Source organism: Cariama cristata, unplaced genomic scaffold (assembly GCF_000690535.1).
Source record: "Cariama cristata isolate BGI_N322 unplaced genomic scaffold, ASM69053v1 scaffold5516, whole genome shotgun sequence".
Lineage (NCBI taxonomy): Eukaryota > Metazoa > Chordata > Aves > Cariamiformes > Cariamidae > Cariama > Cariama cristata.
In genome coordinates, this window is record NW_009623711.1 from 43,672 (window position 1) to 65,992 (window position 22,321).

The 22,321-nt window shown below is 37.7% G+C and overlaps 2 protein-coding genes across 2 annotated transcripts in view; one reads left to right on the plus strand and one right to left on the minus strand.

The window, feature by feature from the left end:
* CDC73 (cell division cycle 73) overlaps positions 1-22,321 on the minus strand; it is a gene marked incomplete at its 5' end in the record, with an annotated part of 102,965 nt that overhangs the window by 34,019 nt on the left and 46,625 nt on the right. The window lies entirely within an intron of this gene.
* B3GALT2 (UDP-Gal:betaGlcNAc beta 1,3-galactosyltransferase, polypeptide 2) lies at positions 7,292-13,716 on the plus strand. The gene is made up of 2 exons (XM_009702857.1): positions 7,292-7,519; positions 12,179-13,716. Exon 2 carries the CDS (start codon positions 12,313-12,315, stop codon positions 13,579-13,581), a length of 1,269 nt encoding a protein of 422 aa, XP_009701159.1. The 5' UTR covers positions 7,292-7,519; positions 12,179-12,312; the 3' UTR covers positions 13,582-13,716.

Genomic DNA, 22,321 nt, shown 5'->3' on the forward strand with positions numbered 1-22,321 from the left:
TTGGAGTGGGGGGGGGGGGGTGGGGGGCAAGTCAGGTTTGGTCTCCCAAGCTTTATTTCTTTTCTTCTGCAATGTAAACCATAATATTCAGACATGAGTAAAGCACAAACATGCACCAACCGAAAATTACAGAAAAAGTATTTGTAGAAGTCTGAATGCCTAGTTACGCAAATCCTGGAGAGGAAAAGAGTTAAAAGACTCAAAAGACTCTGCAATGTGCAAGCCATCATCCAAGGTCATGAGACTTTTAAGAGTTTAAGAGAATGACGCGGGGGGGTTGTGTGTTTTTAAGAGGTTTTTCTTTTTTAGATGACAGATGGTCCTTATAAATTTACTCCAGTAAAATGGATCAGTGATAGAAAGCTTTGCAGATGCTGATTAAGAGTTACAAGAATATTTATCTCTATATTACACAAAAATACAATCTTTTATTTTAGGCCAAATTTTATGAATTCAGCATTATTACATTAAATATATGCGGTATTTTTTCCATGAAACATATACCTCCCTCAATATGCTTTAATGATTCTTAATACTATGTCTTGAGATGGACAAAATACAAGGGAACTGTCTCCAATTTCTTCTTCTTTTAGAAGCCACTAAAATTACAGAAAATAAAAAGCCTGGAATTTAAGTTTGAAATATAGTTTAAGAGAGCAGAAAAGAATAAAAATTCTCTAGTTCTAAACCAATATTCTCTGTCAATTAACACAATACAAACTGATGTCTAAGGATTTCCTCTGAATCACGTATTTGAGAACCAGGAGTCCCGGTGACTCCAACTCTACATTAGTAGTTTATGTGAAAAAAAACCCTCAGGCTCATGAAATTAATCTAGAATCTTACACACATTACAGAAAGAATTAGGACAACAGTTATTCAGACAAAAAGCACTACTTCCACAACATAGTTTCCTTTTCCTTGGACATTGCTAAAGGGATAAGTTTAATGTGAATTTCAAAAGCGGAAAGTCTGCAGGACAGGCTGACAACTAGGAGTATGCAAAATCATTCTGTATAGTGACTTGATTTCGTTGTTCATCAGAAGCATATACAAATGAACATTTACTGTCAAAGGATTTTTGCCGCAAAGCAAAATTAACTCTGAAATAACTGGAAATCAGTTCACTGATATTAAGTACACTACATGATAAAACTCAGCACATATTAAAATCAGCTTTTCATTAATACACATTGACTAGGAACTACTTCAAGCTGACGGAATCATTAACATGGAACAATATTAGGAAAAAACAGATACATGAAACTGGTTGGCCAAGCTGAAGTAGTTCTATCAAACTAGGTAGCATGCAGGGTGTTTGGAGTAATTTTAGTTCCCCCAACACATCAAGGAAAGGGCGGCGGAGAAACTCTTAAAAGGGGACTTATTCTCCATTTTATGATCCAGGTTTTGTTGGATACCAACAAATATTGCTTAAATTTACTACAAGGAGAACCTCTTGGATCACTGAAGAAGATTTTTCCACAGATTTTGTTGGTTCTCCTAGTTTAAGCATCTGTGCTTGAAGAAAAGGCTTCAGGCACTCAAGACACTTGCTAAACCTTTGTTATTTCTGTTGTAAACCCTGCATGTCCCACAGAATTAGCTGTAAATGACGATACCTACAGGATGGAGCTATAGGAATTAATGTACTAAAGCTACTGAGGAAATGTGACAGACTGAAAGAATCAATACAGGTCTCAACCCCAAGACACGTGAAATTCTGATAGTTCTAAAAGTCCAGCTCTTCAATTTCATATTATTTAACATTAACTAAACATCTGCGTCACGAATTTCAACTTCAAAACCAGGAATTTTTGAGGCTGATAAAATGCCTGCATATTCACCTACAAACAATATACACAGGGAAAAAAAAAATTGTAGTGAGCAGATGAACAGTTGGAGATGCTAATCTCTTAAAAAAATAAAAGTCTGTGTAGCTCATCCAGCAGTCCAAGGAAGAGTGCTGGGCAGGAGGTGTGCATCCTGTTCATGAACCTGATGGGTCAAGACACTTCAAATCATTGGGAGAGAAGTGCTGGATGCCTGAAGAGCCTGACAATAGCCTAAGGGAAAAGGGTCTTCCTGTGTCTGTTGCAGGAAGGAATCAGGCAGAGACAAGGGGCTGGACAGGTGGCAACAGCCAGAAGAACGCATTTTTCTCCTTAGGTGTAAGAGCTGGTGGCCTATTAACTCCCATAGCATACCATCTTCCTGCTTTAAGAGATTTCATATGTAGTATCAGTTCTTCCCTGATGTCTCACTTTCTGTAAGAATTTACGTTTTCCCTTCAAATTGTCATGCTGGAGGTGTGAGGGTGCGAGCTAGAGGTAAGTCATAAGGTAAAGGGAAAAACAGAAGTCTGTTTTCCACAGATGTTTTTTAAACTGCCTGTGAACATTTGCTACTTCTGCTGGTTGGCCTTCTCTCCCCTGCTGTGCTGAATCAAAGCTTCATAAAGTCCCTGCTTTCTCAGAATGCAGAAGGAACACTTGTGACAGGCAGAAAATATTACTGCTGGCACTGGATTGCCAGTTCATCAGGGGAGATCCACGCAACCAAAACTACTGCACAATACAAATGCAATTATGTTGTCCATCCCCTGGAAAAAAAAAAATCTGCATTTAGCACTTGAGATCAGCAATAATTGGACACAAAGCCTGGGGGAAGACATGAAAAATGGGAATACAGAAAAGAAAGAAGATGTGACAGAGAAAGCAAACAACACATTATTGAGGAAAGAAATGTGTCTGGACAGTAGTCCAATACACAAGATTTGCATAACACACAAAACCAGAACAGAAATAAAGTAGAACAAAACCATTCTGTATTTTGGCTTTTCAACGAATTCTGAAGTACTCCAAACCTTTGCTCTTCACAGGAAGCTGTGATAGGACAACGGTTGAATTCCAGTTGGATACCCAGAACATCAGTTTACTTAATAAAAAAATGCAAGCTTGAGAATTATGAAACATCCCCTTGAAATGTTTCATCAGGCAGATGGAATAAGAAGCACCCTCCTACTTTAAGAGATCACTTGTCTTTTATCTCTCTCACAACTTTGCTAAGTTAAGGCTTGTGCTTATATTTCTTATTGAATGATATCACTACCAACTACTCATTAGGAAACAAAAAAATGCACGTTTCAGAATAACTGGAAACCTTTTCTAGTTCTGTCATGATTTCAGATTGATCTATATTGCTACATTTCTGTTTTAAGTTTATGACATTCACAGATTAATGAAATCACTAAGTTTATGGCTTGGGTGTGATTAGAATAGAGTGCAAAATCTTGACCATTTATAAAAAAATGCAGCAAGCATAAGCTGGATTTCACAACCAGGCAATGGTGAAAATCTGCTAAGGAAAATAAGGCAGGCAATACTGACACTTGTGGTCATTTCTAGATTGCTATTTTTCATTCAGTTACAAACATGCTTATGATAGTTGAGGAAAATGTTGGGATCACAAAGTAGCCAAGCAAATTACAAATACTCTATGAATCTGTCCTTTCCACTCTAAATTACTTATTGGAGAATTATGCTTTTTGAAGCAAATAAAAAAAGGCCACTGGCCATATACATAATAATTCTTAACACAGAAAATTAAAACTAAGTATTTACAATATTCTGTATTGACACATTTCCAGAAGGAAAAAATAAGGTTCAAAAGCAAAAATAACCAACCTTGGAAATGTTGCCATTAATCATTTTGAACTGTCACTTGCAAGGTTTTCAACACATTACAGCTGAAATAATATTACATTTTACTATGATAAAATGGAATAATCTTTGCAAAGTATTCATGGAGTATCCAGAAAGCACAGTTGACATGCCAGCTATGATATACGTATTTAGATTAACTTTCATGAGACTCATGGCCACCAGGCAGAAAATTACCAAGCAGTAGACACTTATCGCGATCACTCTAAATTGATTTGGGAAACTTCTATTAATAGTGTCAAGAGAGAACTTTATTTGATGGCTCAACCTTAGGATCTGATTTATTTTAAAGCCAGACAGACAAGAATCTGCTGATACCCTCTAAAAATGACGAGCAGGAAGTTTTTTTAAGTTTTTTTTAAGAAAATATTCCAAATCTACATACCTTTGTTTTGCATAAGTCCATTTTGCATTATTCACAGTTGTCACATACACAGGTTATTCTAAGCAGACATCTTTTCTGACTCCTTGCATCTGCTTCTAGTTTTGCAGAACTCCACGAACAGTCAAGCTTTCACTGGCCACGGTAACTCTGTAGTGTTCCTTACACGCTGCACATCTTCTGATCAGAGTAACTCCTTCTCAGTCTTAATAGATGGCAACATTTCAAACACTAACATTGCAGCCTCTAATTTAAGATGTAACCATAGTAACCCTACAGAACATACTACTCCCTAGATCAAGAACAAGCAGTCCGCTGACCCTTCATGGTGAGATTTAGCCAAGATAAAGCTCATTCTAACCTCCAGCCCAGCAAGATTATTCAAACCTTCGTGTCGTATTTCCAGTACAAAGCAAGCTCTGCCCTCCTGAAATACCCAGAAACATAAAGTATCATTTAAAAGTAGTAAAGAAGAAAGTGCTATAAAAGAAAAGGCATTTCTTCCTGAAACTTTGACTCTTTAAAGCTACATCAGTCACACCCAGATAGAAAGTAGTAGAAAAATCAAAGCTTTTCCTTACTTTTTTTGTAAGATGAGCAAAGACCTGCTCATCCTTTAAAAGCAAAGAATGAGTGAACAAAAGAAATTGGTTATTAAGATTTAAGAATTCAATATTCAATTTGTTCACATGGCAAGATAAGGAATTTTACCCATATCAACAGACAACAGCTCTGCCCGAACTTTACAAGCTATGTCCAAGTGATACGGTCACACAATTTAAAAACCAAAGTTGACATCCATTCCCTTTTGAATTTCCTTTAAAACAGATTCAATCTAGAGAACACTGCCCTTGGGATTTTTGTACCTTTAATATTTACTAATGAGCATTTACAGAAAAATAAAAACAGCTCTGCCTACCCCTATATGTAAACATACTACATAGAACTCACAAACCTTCAGAGATACACTTCAGGTATAGTGAAGCAGTAGTAAATAAGTAAGTGGAAACACTATGGAGTTTAATAACCGTTCTGTTGAGATTTAGACTTGTTTCTCTGAATACAACGTTATGTGTCTTATCTGAAAATGCAAAAATCAGACGGAGATTTACATGCTTGTATTTGAAAAAACATTACTTGCTTCCATGTAAATCAACACAGGTAAATTAACTACAAGAATATCTCCCTTGATTTCCTACTCGTAGCTCAGAATGCAGCAAATTGACAATACTCCTAGCCAGACTCTGTCACATATTTGTGTATTTGTATACATACAGCAATAGATTATATAAAGTTCTGTATATTACATAGAGTAAGGATAAGAAAACTTTGCATGTTTTAAGCGGAAAATTCAGTAGACTGAGCACACATGCAACCTCCCAAAGCACTGATTCTCAATTATTCCTAAATGTCCCAGAACAGTAAGTGGTGCTGGACATTGGACTGTCCTCTCTCGCTCCACTGGCCCACTGACATCCCCCCCTTATTTAAATACAACATTTTTACAGTGGAGGAGATACAAGTCTTCACTGATACGCACATTATATTTATATTCAGGGAATATGTTCATGCTCCTAAAACGTCCTCAAATAGGATCATAGGATTTTTGAAAATTGTCATTAGGATAGGAAAAGCATACATTAAAAACAAGACTAAATTAACAGAGAAAGTTAGTGTACATAGGTGATTTAGTTAGGAGGATATAAATCTGATTATGTTTCTAGCAAATTATCAGAATATGCATCTAGAATAGTAAAACACACTGACTGCCTGGGGAAACCTTATTTGCCGGTAAAGGCCATACCTACCCCCAATCCTATTATCAGAGATACCGTATGATAGAGTAATTGTATTTTCTTTATCCTTTGGTTAAAACCCAAAACCACACCACTAAACCACAAAACAAACAAACAACCCCCCCCCCCCCCCCCAACAGTCTGAAGAGCTAGTCATTAGCTTTTCGAAATAGAGTGGACAAACACTGTGACTAATAAACACTTGGGTAAGTATGCTGGTAGCTTTCTATTTTCTGAGCTATCTATTGCAATATTTTATTTATAACACACAGTAAATATAATAAGATGCTTCAGCATAGAGGGGTCAGTCATTGAAAGGACAGAAATGAAAGGAACACAAGTTTCATTAGGACCGCAAAGACCAATTGTATAACACAGGTATGTCTGTAAGAGCAAAAGACATTTTAGATCCATCAATAATTGAAATCAAGTGCCCTCGATTCTGCAATACCAGACTTCGACCTTTAGCAAGGAAGAAAGCCATTAACAGCAGAAAGGCAGCTTAACAGCATGTGCTTATACATTAGTGTTGTCCAGCTTAATTGACTAACCTAAGATTACGAAGAGCAGCGTTTATAGAGTACGCAAGTGTAAAGGAAAGTATGAGACAAGAAATAAATTATTTTTTTTCTTCAGCATGAAGGCACAAAAGATTTATACTCAAAGAGAGCCAAATGAGTTAAATCAAGCTTCGGTATTTAAATGCTTATAATTCCTTTGCACTGCAGAACAGCTTTTGGAATACAGGAATACAGCGTCTAGCATTAAAAATCCCCTAGAGAATCGTAAGTTACAGTGTCAAGGAAAAGTGAAAACAACTTGAAAAAACCCTTAATCATTCATTTAATAATCATACAGTTTTTGTACTATTCACCTATCATTTTGCTTGAACTGAGTATGTATCATTTATCAAATAGAAGCAAGAGCCTGTAAAGCTTTCTGGCTGCCTTTGGATTTAGTCAAAATGAATGCAAACAATCACGTGGGATTCAGCCAAGCAATGACGTTAAATTCTGCTCTGTCAGAAGACAGCATCTGTCAAAGCCCACATTTAAACTGCTGCCTGCCTGTGCAGCAGCTGAAGAACTACGGAATGGATTTTATAGACCAGAATCCTCGGTTAAAACAGCTCAAAACCATTTCTATTACTGCCTAGCAACAATGAAGGAAGGAGTAGAGGGAAATCCTATTACTGAAGGCAACTGAACCACTACGTGCGAGCACTCCCTGCTAACATTACCATTAGAAATATGGATACTGAGGAGAAGAGAACACAGCACTGCATTGTCCGACAAGGGAAACACCAGATGTAAAAGCTCCAATACATCGGCCGTGAACACCAGACAGCTCCGATCAGAACAGAAACGAGAACCACTGTCCTTTTGTTCGAAGGATGAACAAAAAGCCCCAAGACAAGGACGCCACTTATGAGCGAGGAAGGTAACACAGCAAGGAGCAGACAGATGGACAGATTGGATACTGTGAAAAGCAATCGCAGGAAGCAGGCTGTTGGGGGATGTGCGCATGTTCGATAGCATCTTTTTTGCTGAAGTGATGGCGTGCCAAAACTATTTTCTGTGGGTATAATCCTCGCACCATAAATGGCCTGACCAAGGAAGGTATGTCAAATCCTTGCGTGTGATATTCATTCGATTGTCTGTTACCTTTTCAGCCATTGCAGATAACGATCGTTCCTAATTTGCAGAGCCCTGAGATAACATGTCTGTGAGCAGGGAGAAAGAATTCTAGCAGGTTTTCCTCTCCCACTGCACAATGTCACTACCTTACACTTACTAAATGCATTGCTTACCGTCTGCACAAGGTTGGCGTGGCTAGAGAGGAGGGATTAAAGGGATAACATAGCTACTGTAATGATTGCTTTTAACTGAGAAATTAAAAACTCAAACCCCTCCAATATAGAAAGAACAGTTAGAAATCCTCTCAAACTAGGTCAGAATTAATCCTCATCTAAAGTAATCTTTTAAAAAAACTGGTAAAATGGCCACGATGTGACACGCTGAGAGCACCGAACCATCAAAACAGATCACGCAGTCAAATTGCATTATCTTAAAAGTACCTTCAGCCCTTTTTATGCTTGCTTCCCCCCCTCCCCCAAAACACAAGAAAAATGTCATCAGGCTAATATCAGCCAAGCATAAATGGGGAGCGTGCAAAAGACTGGACATGATTTAAACCATCAGCAGTGCAATCAGGCACCACATTTTACAAGTAACATCAGGTTCCCCTGACATCCCAAAAGGAAACCTTCAAACACTATACTCTCAAAATGGTGAGCACGTAACTTATCTCATGCCATCAGCACAATTTCTGTTTAATATGAAAACACTGACTGTTTAACTTGGATTGTAAAATGACGTTCCATCTAATTGCCATTCATTTCTAGTTATTGTTGAAATTTAAATACTTCATCACTAGTGGCAAACAAACAAGATTAATATTTGCAATACAAATTTAAGACCTAAATCTATAGCAATTTAATACGCCACAGAAAGAGAGTGCTTATCTGCAGAATCTACCAACAAGCTATAACAAATCATTAAACGTCAATACAAATGTGCTTTCTTTGCCCAAGGCAATGCTAACATGCAATAAAACAACTGCAACTGGAAAGAGTTCACATACCTAAGGATGCAGCACACTACAGCCACTGGTTTCAGACCACTTTTAAGACATTTAGAAGAGACGGTCACTTTAGAGAACTTTTAAAACAACAACAAAAAAAGGTACCCTCAGGCAATACTCCTGCAGAAGCATGCCTAGCTAGCGGTGCGACTCCCGTATCTGACATTTAAAAACCTGCACAACAAACCTCATCCCGAGTACTGTTTTGTGCAAAAGATTAATGCAGTTTATAAGTGAACTCAGACACATTATGCGAGGCCTAATACGCAACCACTGCTGCTGTTTATCAGAATACCAACTGAGGCTGCCTTTGGAGCTCTTCCCTTTTAATAAAAGAGTTTGCCCACACAGCTAATCAAAATATGAATATCCAGGACGTGTGAATAGGAAGTCGAATGCTTCAATCTGCAAAGCCATATAACTGTAGAGCAGAACAAAAGTACAAGCAGCCAAAACACCAGCAGAGCACAGACCACAAATAAAAATTCAAGGGGCATTCAGTTTATATATTTGGCATTTGATAATGCATCAGTGATTGCACAGTCAAGTGCCAAAAATGAAGTAGAACTATTATAAGTCATATCTCCAGACTGAAGAGTTACATGCAACAACACACCTTCAGAGGACAAGGTGATTGTATAGAGACCTTTTGCTATACTTAGGTCTTCTTATCTAATGACAATGATTGGTGCCTCTTCATAAGCTTTCTGTGAAATCAAATTTTAAATGTTTAGGCAGAAGCAGTAATGCTCTAGCCCTAATTAAAGTCAGAGAAAGTAGTATTTTTACGATACTATTTGATGGTGTTTTTAAAATACAGAGACAGTTGATTACATTACCGTGAAACAATGCATTCTAGCACATAGTATTTTTTCAAAGGTGCAATTACTATTGCTGTATTTCAAATGCTTAATACCCACTGTGCATTTTGAAATGTTTTACACCTGAATTACAAAGAAAACGAGATACAAAATTATTTGGTTTTTTTCAGTCAATAGTTTCATGCAGCTGACAGATAGATGTGGGTCCTTCCTCTATCCATACAATGTCTTTTTAAAGAGCAAACAGAGATTGAAGATTTTCTAGGAAACTCCCACCTTGAAAAAATCAAGGAAATATGTAAGTGAGAAACTACTCTCTAACTTTCTTATGATTCTAGTCTTGTCCCTCACTGTAAAACTTACTTTAATTGCACAATGTAAGCATGCAGTCAGGGGTGGGGGGGTGTTCAGCCATTGCAACTGCCTTTTCTGGGACACTTTCTCAGTGCATCACGGAAAGACAGCACCTGAAAACAGTTTTCAGTTTATACAAATATTTCCATAACTTAAGATTCTCCCTTTCACCTATTGCTCTATGAAAGCAGGCACTTAACACAACACTACCTCAATTAAAAATTAAACACAGATTAGTAGTGCAGTGCAGATTTGCTGAAGTATGTGTATCCAATGACTGCAGTTTTAGAAGTGGAATAATTCAATGTGACAAATTATAGCTGCTACTCTACATTTGTGAAATTCTGGTTTTGACTTTCTTCCTAAGCTGCATACGCATGCAATGGAATGAGAATTAATGATATACTGCCACTGCTGCCCTCCCAACTGGTAGCAAACAATTAATTTCCCTGAGATCCAGGGTACCCTTTGAAGTGACATTTATGTTTGCTTACGCAGAGATATTCTTCCCGAGTAGCTGAGCGTTCACTTAAAATTCACTGTGGAGAAACTAAAAATTACCAGGTTTGAGGGCAGCCGCCTTCTCTAAGGGTGCCAAAGCAGGTGCGAGCGGTCAGATAAGCGCTAAGTCTTCTACATTTGGGTCTCATTTTATTCTACACAAGGATAAGGTCTGAGTTAAAGCAGAATTGAGTACCGTGGAATTTCAGGTTAATGCTCCAGCTGCATACTTTAGACACACACGTTTAACAGCTGTTAGAAACAGAAAATATGTAATATACCACCCGGCAAACATTGTGCTGTCCGGGAAGGGGAGCCGAGCAGCGGCACCACCGCCGCCACCGTCCCCACCCGCGTGCGCCTCCCAGCGGCGGGCAGCGGTAGGGACAGCCCCGCTCCCCGGCACTGCCGAGAGGCACCACCTGCGTACGCGTCCTTGTCTCCGTATAGAAACTGACGGACAGTAATGAAATGAAACCTTAGTTACACGTCTCCCCCTACCCTTTTGAAATACAAATTTTCCCTCGCATGAACCAGGCAGATTGACTGTTAAGTCACGCACATACAATTTAACAACACATTACTCAACTGCCATCTCGTCTTAAATTACTTCTTGCAATGTAAAATCCTGTAATTTCCCATATAACATGTCACTTTAGTTTTTAAATGCAGAAATTAATCCAAATATTGGTTTTAGAAGATAGCACAGCAATTAATAAATTACACATTTATATTAGAAATAGCATTTTCTATGGACTCTTGTTCCAACTGTCATCCTTTTTCCTATACAAAACCCTAGGGCCCAGAAATAAATTAGAGCAAATTGAAAATCACAAACGAATTGCTACTGTGCAGTGAAAGGTTCATTTACGAGATGATGTGATCAGCTTTTAATATGCAGCATCATGAAGCTGCCATATTGACTCTGCTCTTGAATATGAAAAAAATTTAAGAGAAAATGAAGCACGGACTACTTTGGCACTTTCTCCTACAGTTGCAGCTGCTGGTAACAATACTTGAAATTTCCACACGATAGCAGAAGTATAGTAGTTACATATACATTCATAGAGAAAAACCAAAAATCACGTTCATCAGATAGTTTGCCAGAAACTTAGCACTGTGCAGTTTTACTTCCACTTAATATGAACATTCACCCAAGATCTCTGCGTACTAAAAATCAACAGCTTCATTTTAATTTGGCTGCACATGAGCCTGGCACAACAGCCAAGTGTTCCATTCAGTATTTTCCTTCATGGCGGAGTAGAAGGTTAAAGGTGCCTGAAAAATGACCGAATATGTTATCCTGCGTTACCATCCGAGGGCTGCGCAGTGAGGTTACTGGACCCTGAAAATTAATTTTGACAGGTGCATCTTCTCATTGACTTTCTCAACACAGCCGGGGCCGGTGGAAACACGCCAAGCAGTGTACTGTGACTAACACAACTCTGCCATAATCAACCTTGCACCGTCTGTCCCACCACCAATACATGACCATTTTGCAAAAAGGGTTTTTAAACTGTGAGCCGTACTAGCCTCTGCATGTCAAATCAATTTTAATTAATGCCAATAAACCTTCCATCTGGTATCAAGGCCTTTTCATTCAGTCCTTCTCAAACACTGTACAAGGATTTCACAGTCAGTATACATGAAGCTATTTACGTCTACTTCACACTTTTTCTGCTAACATGATCAATCCCCTCCCCCCCCCTTTTGTACCCAGGATGTTTGTCAAAACTTTTACCATGAAAAAAAGCATTTTTAAAAGCTAACAAATCAAGTCAACTTTAATCATAGAACAAGGCTGGCTTTTAGCATAAATCCACCCTTGTTTATGGGCTGATTTTTCAAAAAAATTGAACTCAATTTTAGGTTTATATCTAGTTTCTCATTCTAACCTTTTATATTATGAGTGCATGAAATCAAAGATTCCTGATTTTCTTTTTTTAAATCTTTGCAGAGCGAGCCATTTGCAGACAATTACTCAAAATGAACAAAAGAAAATGAATACCAAAGAATAGCAGTGGATTCAAAAACGATCGGAAAAGCATTTTGCTTGGCCATTGTCTCATATCCCTGTGTTGGATTCTTACAACATGCTTCAGTGGAGAAGACGACACTGCTGCTTTGCAAAGATGACCTGGAATACCAAAAGGTCTCTGTTTCGCACCCATCTCATTGGCCTGATCTCTCTCGTATTTCTTTTTGCTATGTTTCTGTTCTTTAATCATCACGACTGGCTGCCAGGCAGGGCTGGATTCAAAGAAAATCCCATGGCTTACACTATACGAGGATTTAGATCTACAAAAAGCGAGACAAACCACAGCTCTCTAAGGAACGTGTGGAAAGATGCTGTACCTCAGACGCTCAGGCCTCAAACAGTCACCAACTCCAACAACACGGACCTGTCACCGCAAGGAGTAACTGGTTTGGAAAACACCCTCAGTGCCAATGGAAGTATATACAACGAGAAAGGTACTGGGCATCCAACTTCCTATCATTTCAAATACATCATCAACGAGCCTGAGAAGTGCCAGGAGAAGACCCCTTTTCTAATATTGCTCATAGCTGCAGAGCCAGGCCAGGTGGAAGCTAGACAAGCTATTCGACAAACTTGGGGTAATGAAAGCCTGACACCTGGCATCCAAATTGTTCGTATTTTTTTGCTGGGGTTAAGTCTCAAGATAAACGGATACCTCCAGCGTACCATACTAGAGGAAAGCAGACAGTACCATGACATCATTCAACAAGAATACTTAGACACCTACTATAATTTAACCATTAAAACTCTGATGGGAATGAACTGGGTTGCATCTTACTGTCCACACGTTCCATACGTTATGAAAACTGACAGTGATATGTTTGTCAATACTGAATATTTAATACACAAGCTTCTGAAACCAGAACTTCCTCCAAGGCACAAGTATTTTACAGGTTATTTAATGAGAGGTTATGCACCTAATAGGAACAAGGATAGTAAGTGGTATATGCCACCTGATTTGTATCCAAGTGAACGTTATCCTGTATTCTGCTCTGGAACTGGTTATGTTTTTTCTGGAGATTTAGCAGAAAAAATCTTTAAAGTCTCCTTAAGCATCAGACGTTTACATTTAGAGGATGTATATGTGGGGATCTGTCTTGCCAAGCTGCGAATTGACCCTATGCCTCCACCCAATGAGTTTGTCTTCAATCACTGGCGAGTTTCTTACTCCAGCTGTAAATATAGCCACCTAATTACCTCCCATCAGTTCCAACCTAGTGAACTGATCAAATACTGGAACCACTTACAACAAAATAAGCACAATGCCTGCGCCAATGCAGCGAAAGAAAAGGCAGGCAGGTATCGCCATCGTAAACTGCACTAGAAGGACAACGCTCCCTGTCAAACGTACTCCATGTGCAATTTGTAAATACCACTGAACGCATGTACAGTGAAAATGGATGAGCTTAATGGGACAGCTTTTAGTTGATCCCCATCACATAGTGGAGTCTGAAAATTATTTTTTTAAGTTAAAAAAAAAATATAGCTCTTGATAACACTAATATTATGAAACTATAACCAAAAGGTTTTCCCAGAAAATTTGAGGAAAAAAAGATGATGGTATATAAGGATTTTTGTGTCAATGTGCAATAATAAGCATGCACACTTTGGTGGTACAATTGCTGATTTATGTGCCAATAAAATATAATTGAGCATTTTTCCACACTAAAATTTTATTTTTAAAAATGCATTCATAGCTCTAGTTCTCTTCAATGTAATGATTTCTTGTTATCTAGAATTGCTATAAAATGAAAAATTAAAAACTAAGGAAATGCACAAAGGGCAGATCAGTCTTACCTTCAAATACCACATTAAAATTATTACACGCTTCTTTAACGTATAATACATTTAGCAATATCACATTTATAATTTAGTGAGACACTACCAATGACCTCTAAAACACTACAAAAGTACTCCCTTAAAGCAGATCCAGTTTTGGGAAGGTTGCTTATTTTGGTTAAGAAGGAAGGATAAAATGAAATCAAAGTTCAGAAGACTGCCACTTTGTATATCACCTTCAGAAATGCAAGTGGTGTTCTAGATTCTACCATAGATTCAACTAGTTTCTCCTCAAAGATCTGACTAAAAGTTACTTAATTCTCTAGAAGTCATAGGGTGAGCTCCTAAAACCTGGTGCCAAGGAACAGTCACCTTGGCGTCTTCATGCAAATCCACTGAATCTGCTATTAATTTCCTTACATAACGTCAAGGTAACTCAAAGGCTGACAAGAAATGCAAAACAGAACTTCAAGTCTTTCACGACAGTCTTGAAAATGTTCCATTTTGTGGAAAGAGGGAGAAAACCAACCAAATCTTTGTGGATTTTGCTCTTTCCTGCCTGCCAGAAAAAAAGGATCAGTCAAGTGAAAATAGGTCTGCTAGAGAAAATTAAGTGACACACCTTACATTACAGGTGGGGAAGACAAGGTCATAGTAAGACTGAGAGTTCCAGATAGCAACATGGGCAAGAACAAAATCTAAGCAATTTTAAAAATTAAAGCCACAACATGTACCATAGAAAATAAATTGTGAGAAGTAGGTTAGGTCTATTTACAGGTTTCCAGTTTTCTAACAAACAGAACTTTTAAACCTTGTTTTCCAACAGAGTTACAGCAGAGTTGTATCAGATTCAGGTTATTACTGTTTATCACAGTGCCAGGGTAAGCAATACCCACCTCTGATTTAGCAGCAAATGATGGAACTGTGCTTAGTTTTCTGTTTGACTGGGACTTTTTAATTGGACAAAATACAAATATTTGATGTACTTTTATTATTTAATAAAATTGATTATATTTATGGTCTTCAGACTTCACTTCTTATGGGAAAGCTGCTCAGGAAGAAAGAAATTTCTAGCTTTAGCAATACTTGACTTTTCTAGTGTTCCCTAGTTCTTAAAGCCTAGTTTTCATACCATGCACAATAGAGAAATCACAGCAGGTTTTTTTCCTTTGTAATGAAAAGACAAACCATATTACTGAGCAGTCTTAGCAGCCCTAAGGCTGTCTGTATGCAGGAACTTACACACATGACCAGAGCGTATTGCATTGGACTAGTTCTCTGAAGAAATTCTAGGAGCTCCTATTGAAGATGGGTATGGGACATGCTCGTCACAGCTTTTTTGGTGATGCTCCACTAAATTTTGTCATCTGCTGTATTTGAGGTATGATAATTATACATTTGTGCTTTTCCAAGATACCTTAAATCGTAGAAATGTCCATTTCTAGGGAAAGTAAGTGTGTGTAAAAATAGTAACTCTCTGCAGAAGAGATTTGTCCAACTAGATTGAAAGCGTAACCACTTAGTTTACATGATTAGTATTGGCGTTCACGTGACACAGAGATGCAAGCTGCATTAGAAAAAGTCTTTGGGAGTGTTCTTTCAACACCCATTTGCAGTTCTCTTCACACTCAGTTTGCCTGCTTCCTTCCAGCTAACCCAGGCCACAGTTAATATCCCAACTGAAAGCCGCCTGGCTTAAGTTAACTATATGCAAACTGTACACAATAGTGCAAGTTTTAGAGAACCAGAGGGAGAGTTGAAAGCCAGCTACTACTCAAGGGTATTTGGTTCTGGAAGATGTACAGTCCCTTAAGTGGCTTCTCCCCCAGTAATGCTGGCCAAGAACACAGTCCACCCTCTTGGAGAGGACTTCAACACTGTTCCCTGCCTTCAGCACTTTCAAGCTATACTGTAATGTACTCTACTTGGATTTTACCAACTCTGGCTAGTTCAAAATGCTGTTACTGGCTTCTGGGTATAGTCCAAGAGGTTAATAACTAAACCTTAAATAATCTGGCACTTGAATCATAAAGTCTGGCAGCCAAACAACCTCTCGGGTACTCCACTTCGGAGCTCATGCATGATGCCAATCTGCACAAGCTTGGCAGAATTATGGTACAACGCCTACGAGTTCAGTATATCAAACTTCTTGCTAGTTAAAATATTAGTGAGGAGTACAAGAAGTTAAAAAGCCATTTTTAATGCCCTTTTAAGTGTCCAACATAATTTTTTAAAATTTGTATTAATGTTTGGGTATTAGTTGAAACTACTCTATAAATATGTTTGAATCATTATCAAGACTGCCAAAGTCTTAAGCCATTTGTATCCAAGTACTGTTTTCTTGCACAGTTCATTACAAAGCTTTCAGGAGCAGGAGGGACAGCTTGTATGAAATATGTAATTACAGAATGAAAGATCTACATTTCATTCTCTGAATGTTTTTACTGTTTTCTAGCTTGTGTTTAAGCTATTTGCTCACTCTACTAGAATATAAAAACAGTTCATATTAAAAATAGTGCAATAATTATTTATACCATTAAAAGCTTTGACAAGTTCTCTCACTTCCTTTCCCCATAAAGCAAGAAAAAAAAAAATGCATTTTCATTAGCAATAGGATACAAGCTTGTATCTAGAAGTCTAACATGTCTGCAATGCAGTAAAAAAAAAAAAAGATATAACTAGTTTACTCACTGAGGTACAGAAGTAAATGTTACTACTTTTCTGTGTGTCTGCTTCAGGTTGAAAACAAATACGAAGTCATAATGACTCAAAACTTATTACAGGGAAAAAAAGCAACGTCATCAGTACCATCATTGTGGCAAAGAAAAATCTTAGAAAAGTGAAGCATGGTAACAAAAATCAGAAATTGGAATTCCATAATTTTTCCCTATTTATTTAACTTTCAACTAAAAGATTTACACATTGATACTAGATAACCAAAATGAAGTCTCACAAAAAATGTTTATTCACCAACAAAAGAACTGTTCCTTTCACATCTCCAGTTCTATCAGTGATGGGAGTTATTTGCAAATCACACATCAATAGATTTGGGCATGGAAAATGCACAGCTACAGGTTTTCGTGTAGTACAACTGATGCTATCCCCAGCCATTGACAGATTTTTCACAGGTAAAGTTCACAATCTGTTCTAGTCTGAAAAAAGTTACAGGTAAAGGTACTTCCAAGCCTCAGTGGCTGGTCTGAGGCAAAATTCAGTGTCCATTAAGATCTTCACTTAAATGTTATAAATTACTTTTATGTCCTATAAATTTAAAATTATATGATGGCAGTGATCTAGAAGAGATGAGACAGACTGGTTTTCAGGTTAACCTTACTAAAATAATAATTTTAAATTTGCTTTTCCTTGCAGTGCAGTAATATAAACTGTGTCAGTCTATATTTACAAAATATTTTCAGATTATATTAAGACATGCATTAACTGTCTCAAAATCCATACTAAATCAGGAACTGGAGGGGAGGGAAGTACGTAGAAGTCATTACTTTAGGCCACACCCCCCCCCCAAAAAAAACCCCAATTTTCTTGATATGTTAACACAATCTCCAATCACACTTCAATCTAAAATACCTACATAATCCCACAGTGCAAGAAAATTTTATCTCTTGAATGAATACTCATTGCAATGTACAAAAACTTCCTAGGAGGAGATGAAAGGGAAAAGGAAGATAGATACAGAAGCTACTACTTCTTACTTTTGTGCTATTAGCAAGAACAGGCTTGTCACTGATTTGCAAGAGCATCAGTAGTTGTTTACATATTTTTCCAATTTTAAAACCCATTTATGAATCCCTATTTTATGCTGTCAAATAACACAAATAAGTAAATATTGGACAATAATGACACTACAATAACTGCACCTATCAAATTTTAAGAGCATTATCGTCCTTCTTGTTTCAAATTGTTCTTCCAAAACAGCACACGATTCAGGTGGCACGCAGTCTCACCCCTGTTGACCGCAATAATTTCAGATCGCAGATCACACCTAAAAGACATTTGCTGTATGACTATAGATTACACCTCCAGTCCCACCTCCCTTCTCCAGCTCTGCTTTGCAAGACCCAGCCACTCTGGGACAGGAGCCGGGGAGGAAGGAGGGAGGCAGGGAAGCTGCACTGCCAGCTACGCAATGCTCCACTGAAAATGTAGGTCAGAAAGGAGAGAACATTGTCTTTGCTTTGTACCCACAGCAAGAGCGAAGTCAAAGGCTTTCCGGGGCGGGAGGCTGGGGGAGGGCTGTGAAGAACAACTTCTTACAGCAGGTCAGTTAAAAAAGCTCTTGAATGTCAGAAAACAGAAGAGTGAAACTAAAAACGCAGCAGCTGATCAACACCACACAGGTTAAAAAATACAGGGCAGGCTCAGTGGTAAGGGAAAGCATTAAAGTGAGATCAAACTAGAAAGCAGGATCTGAATTTCTAGTGATAAATGTTTGCACCTCTCCCCTTCCAGAGAAAATAAAAATCTGCCAGGTAAATCCATTCTTCTAACAAAATTTTTAGTTTGTGACTGCAATGCATGCTTTCTATTATGGCCTGAAGCAAAGTAATCACAAGACCCAACACAATGGCATGAATTGTTCAGCCTGGAGAAGAGGAGGCTTCGAGGTGACCTCATTGCGGCCTTCCAATACCTGAAGGGGGCCTATATGAGAGATGGGGACAGACTTTTTAGCAGGGTCTGCTGTGACAGGACAAGGGGTAATGGTTTGAAACTAAAATAGGGTAGATTTAGACTAGACATAAGGAAAAAATTTTTTACAACGAGGGTGGTGAAGCACTGGAACAGGTTGCCCAGAGAGGTGGTGGAAGCCCCGTCCCTGGAGGCATTCAAGGTCAGGCTGGATGGGGCTCTGAGCAACCTTATCTAGTTGGAGAAGTCCCTGCTCACGGCAGGGGGGTTGGACTAGATGACCTCTAAAGGTCCCTTCCAGCCCAAATGATTCTACGATTCTATGAATAGCAGGTCAGTAACTCCACAGAGAGCGTTTTACATATATGACTGTCGGTGCACTGTCAAACCAAAAGCAAAGAGAACTAGATCACTTGCATCTAGGATTTACATTTCATTTTCAAAGAAAGAGTTAATTCCAGTCTTCATTTCGTTAACTTCTCTGTTTAACGCGAAAGAAATCTAGCCTGGTACAATATGCTACCTTCCTTTCACAGTTAAATGTCTGCAAAGGAATTTAGCTGAACATGGGATATGGATGAAAACTACCACGTTTTCGTTCTGACATTACCATGGCAACAGTTACAAGAGCTCTCTTAAGCATTTAAATCTGACAGTTTTCATGATAACACTAACTGGATGATAGTAATGATGCATTTTGGTTCATGAGCTAACTGCTGTAGAACTCAAACCACAGGGTACGAACCATTCCCTTCACCTTTCTCAAGACTATGCTTGTGGTCAAAACGTTCTGATTGAGACAGTAACCTTGAATTACTACTCCTAAAAAGAAAAAAAGTCGTTCCAGCACAGGGAGTACTCATGGCTTAAAGCTTTATGTACTCTCAAAGGTTTCCATTTAAATGCTTAAGTTGTGCACAGTTGGTGTACAGGGTGGAGAAGTCAAGACTGCTAACATCTTTGATGGGATTTTTCTCAAAGAGCTTTCATTCACCTGGGAAGGCTTGAGAGAAGAATATGCTTTCTAAAGAGTGAATTGAATTGCTGCTGATATCTTCCAGGTATTATCTCCCGGAGAGAGGAGGAGGAAGAAACCAGTGGTTTTCTACAATCTTTATGAGTTTGCAACCAATATACACTTTTTAGAACAAAAAAAAACCAGTGCAAGCTGCTTTACACCTCACTGGAGGCCAAACTGTACTGAAGAATACACAAATGTGTCTCTGAGGACAAGTGCATCAGAACAAGGGCATCCATTTCCTTTTAGCCCATTTAGCTTTATCTAATATTAATTGTCATTTCAGCTGTTTAATACGAGTATTCAGTGAACCACTCACTCTGATCTCCCAGATGCTCAGCGTGGGCATAATGGAGAAGTCTCTTTTTCTTTACCTCATTAGAAAGCGAAGTGTGTGAAACACATTTCTCATCCTAACATTTTACGGATACCACCTTTGATATTGTCTTGCAATTAATTCAACTGAAAAAGATGAAGAAACTGAGAACAGTGTGAAATCCTTAAAGGTTTAAAATTTCCCAAGATGACAAAAATCAGACCAGAGGAAACAGCCATGCTTGCAAGGATGTAAGAGATTAATCTTTTCAACATAAAAAAAAAAGTCCTCAAAAAGTTATGTATTCCCAAGTTCTTTCCCTGTTAACACTTTCTAAAGTTTTGTATTAAATTAAAAATTAAAAACATCCACGCCATCATAAAAACATGAAAGCCCTCCACTCCTGGAAAACCACAACCCCACCACATCTTTTCTTGTGGAAAGGCCAAGTGTTCCCACACCTCAGTAAGCTCAAAGTTTAAAACAAGAAAAACCAACTGCCACAAGAAATCCTCTGTTAATAAAATACCAAACAAGTCACCAAGGAAAACAAAAACCTTGCTCACTAAATATTTAACATATCCTGCATTTAAACAAGCTGAGGTCTACGAAATACTTTGAGAATAAGAGAGAGATTCCAGGTTTCATTCAGGATTTCTATGTCACCGTCATCACTTCCAAAAAAAGCGTGAATTTAGTACACACACACACAAAAAATCTACATCATAATTTAAGCTTGTTGTGCCATAACATATAGGTTGATGCAATATGATAAAACAAAAATGAAACACTGGAAAACACCATCTGTGACTCAGTAAAAAATTTAGTACTGCCACTTAATGCAAATGCCAGTCTTTTTATAGGCATTCCTCCAAAGTCCACCTAGGCATTGATTTTTGTAGACGTAAAAATTCAACTCAATTATCCAGCTTTCTGAATCAAGAGAAAAACCAATTTCCCATTGTATCATCTTTGAATAATTTATTGTATTGTATTTTATTGATTGTTTTTTGATGTAGAAAAGGGTAACATTTTTATGCCCCAATAATTTAAAGAAACAGGATTACAATTCAGAGGTACTCTTAACATTACTTAAGACTCTAAAATAAAAGTAAATATCATATACATACCTGAGGGGACAACTAACAGATGTGTTCCTCAAAAAGCAAATTACAAAGCTTATGCTGTAAGCACACTGAGGCATACCAAAGAAAAAAACCAAACCAACCCAAAAAACAAAACAAAAAAAACCCACAAAAACCAAACCAGAACCAAAGCAACAAACCCACAGAAACCACATTGTTTCTATATAAATGCATCTTCAACAGAAAAGCATTTTCAATAATGCCTCTATTAATGTAATCAGAAAATTCTGTCTTTCAGATCTAAAATGATTTTTAAAAGCTGATGCAGCAGGTTACTTCTACCATTTCACCAAATATGAAATGGTGTTATCTATTTTGGATGTTAATCACACTACTTAAAAAAGCTAATAGTTTTTTTCTGAATTCTCAAAATGGTAAAAAAAAAATAATTAGAGGAAGAATGATAGATAATCCCAATTCTTTTGCTTTAAAAAAGTTATCATTTATTCAAATTTAAAAGCCATAGCTACTACTTCGTACCACCCAGCTGTGAATTATCCCCTTTTAAAAAGCAGGCAAGTTTGCTTGCTAAATCCAGCAAAGGTATGATTTTCTTTCTAATCAAAATTCAGTTGAGAAACAGATGCTGCAAACAACTTAAGACATCCAACTTTCATTAAAGTTAACAGAGGAATAACAGTTTTCTGCCAATTTGGGGGCTTTAAGCCTGAGTAAAATATAATGCTGCCATATTCATTAAAAAATGCCCTGTCTGGGTCCCTCAACTATTTTTAAATTTTTTTTCCTTTCCACTATTTCCTCATTTTCTACTAGTAGAAGTTAAACAGTTCAAATGATTTATTGTCCAAATTTCATGCTAGCAGAGTGGAATGGAAAAACTAGAATAAAGTACACAAATTACATTTCTTCCCTACCCCTCCTCCTATTCATCAAAAAACTTTATACACATGAACACACACTTTCTCTAAGAACATCTGCATACAGTCCATAAATCGAGCCTTTTTGAGAAACACTACTTTTGTAAGACTCCTTATGATAGCCAGTCAAATATTAGTATTTTACCTTTTCCAGTTCTCTAAGAGAAAAACAACTATGCGTCTCATATGAAAAATTTTTAATTGTAAAAGATTTTACATAGAATAAAGGTTGCTTTCCCCCCCCCCCCATTTCTTACCACAATTTTCTCTTGGTATTTTGT

Excerpts from the sequence above, each read along its gene's own strand:
- B3GALT2 (XM_009702857.1), top strand. The coding sequence starts at position 12,313 with ATGCTTCAGTGGAGAAGACGACACTGCTGCTTTGCAAAGATGACCTGG.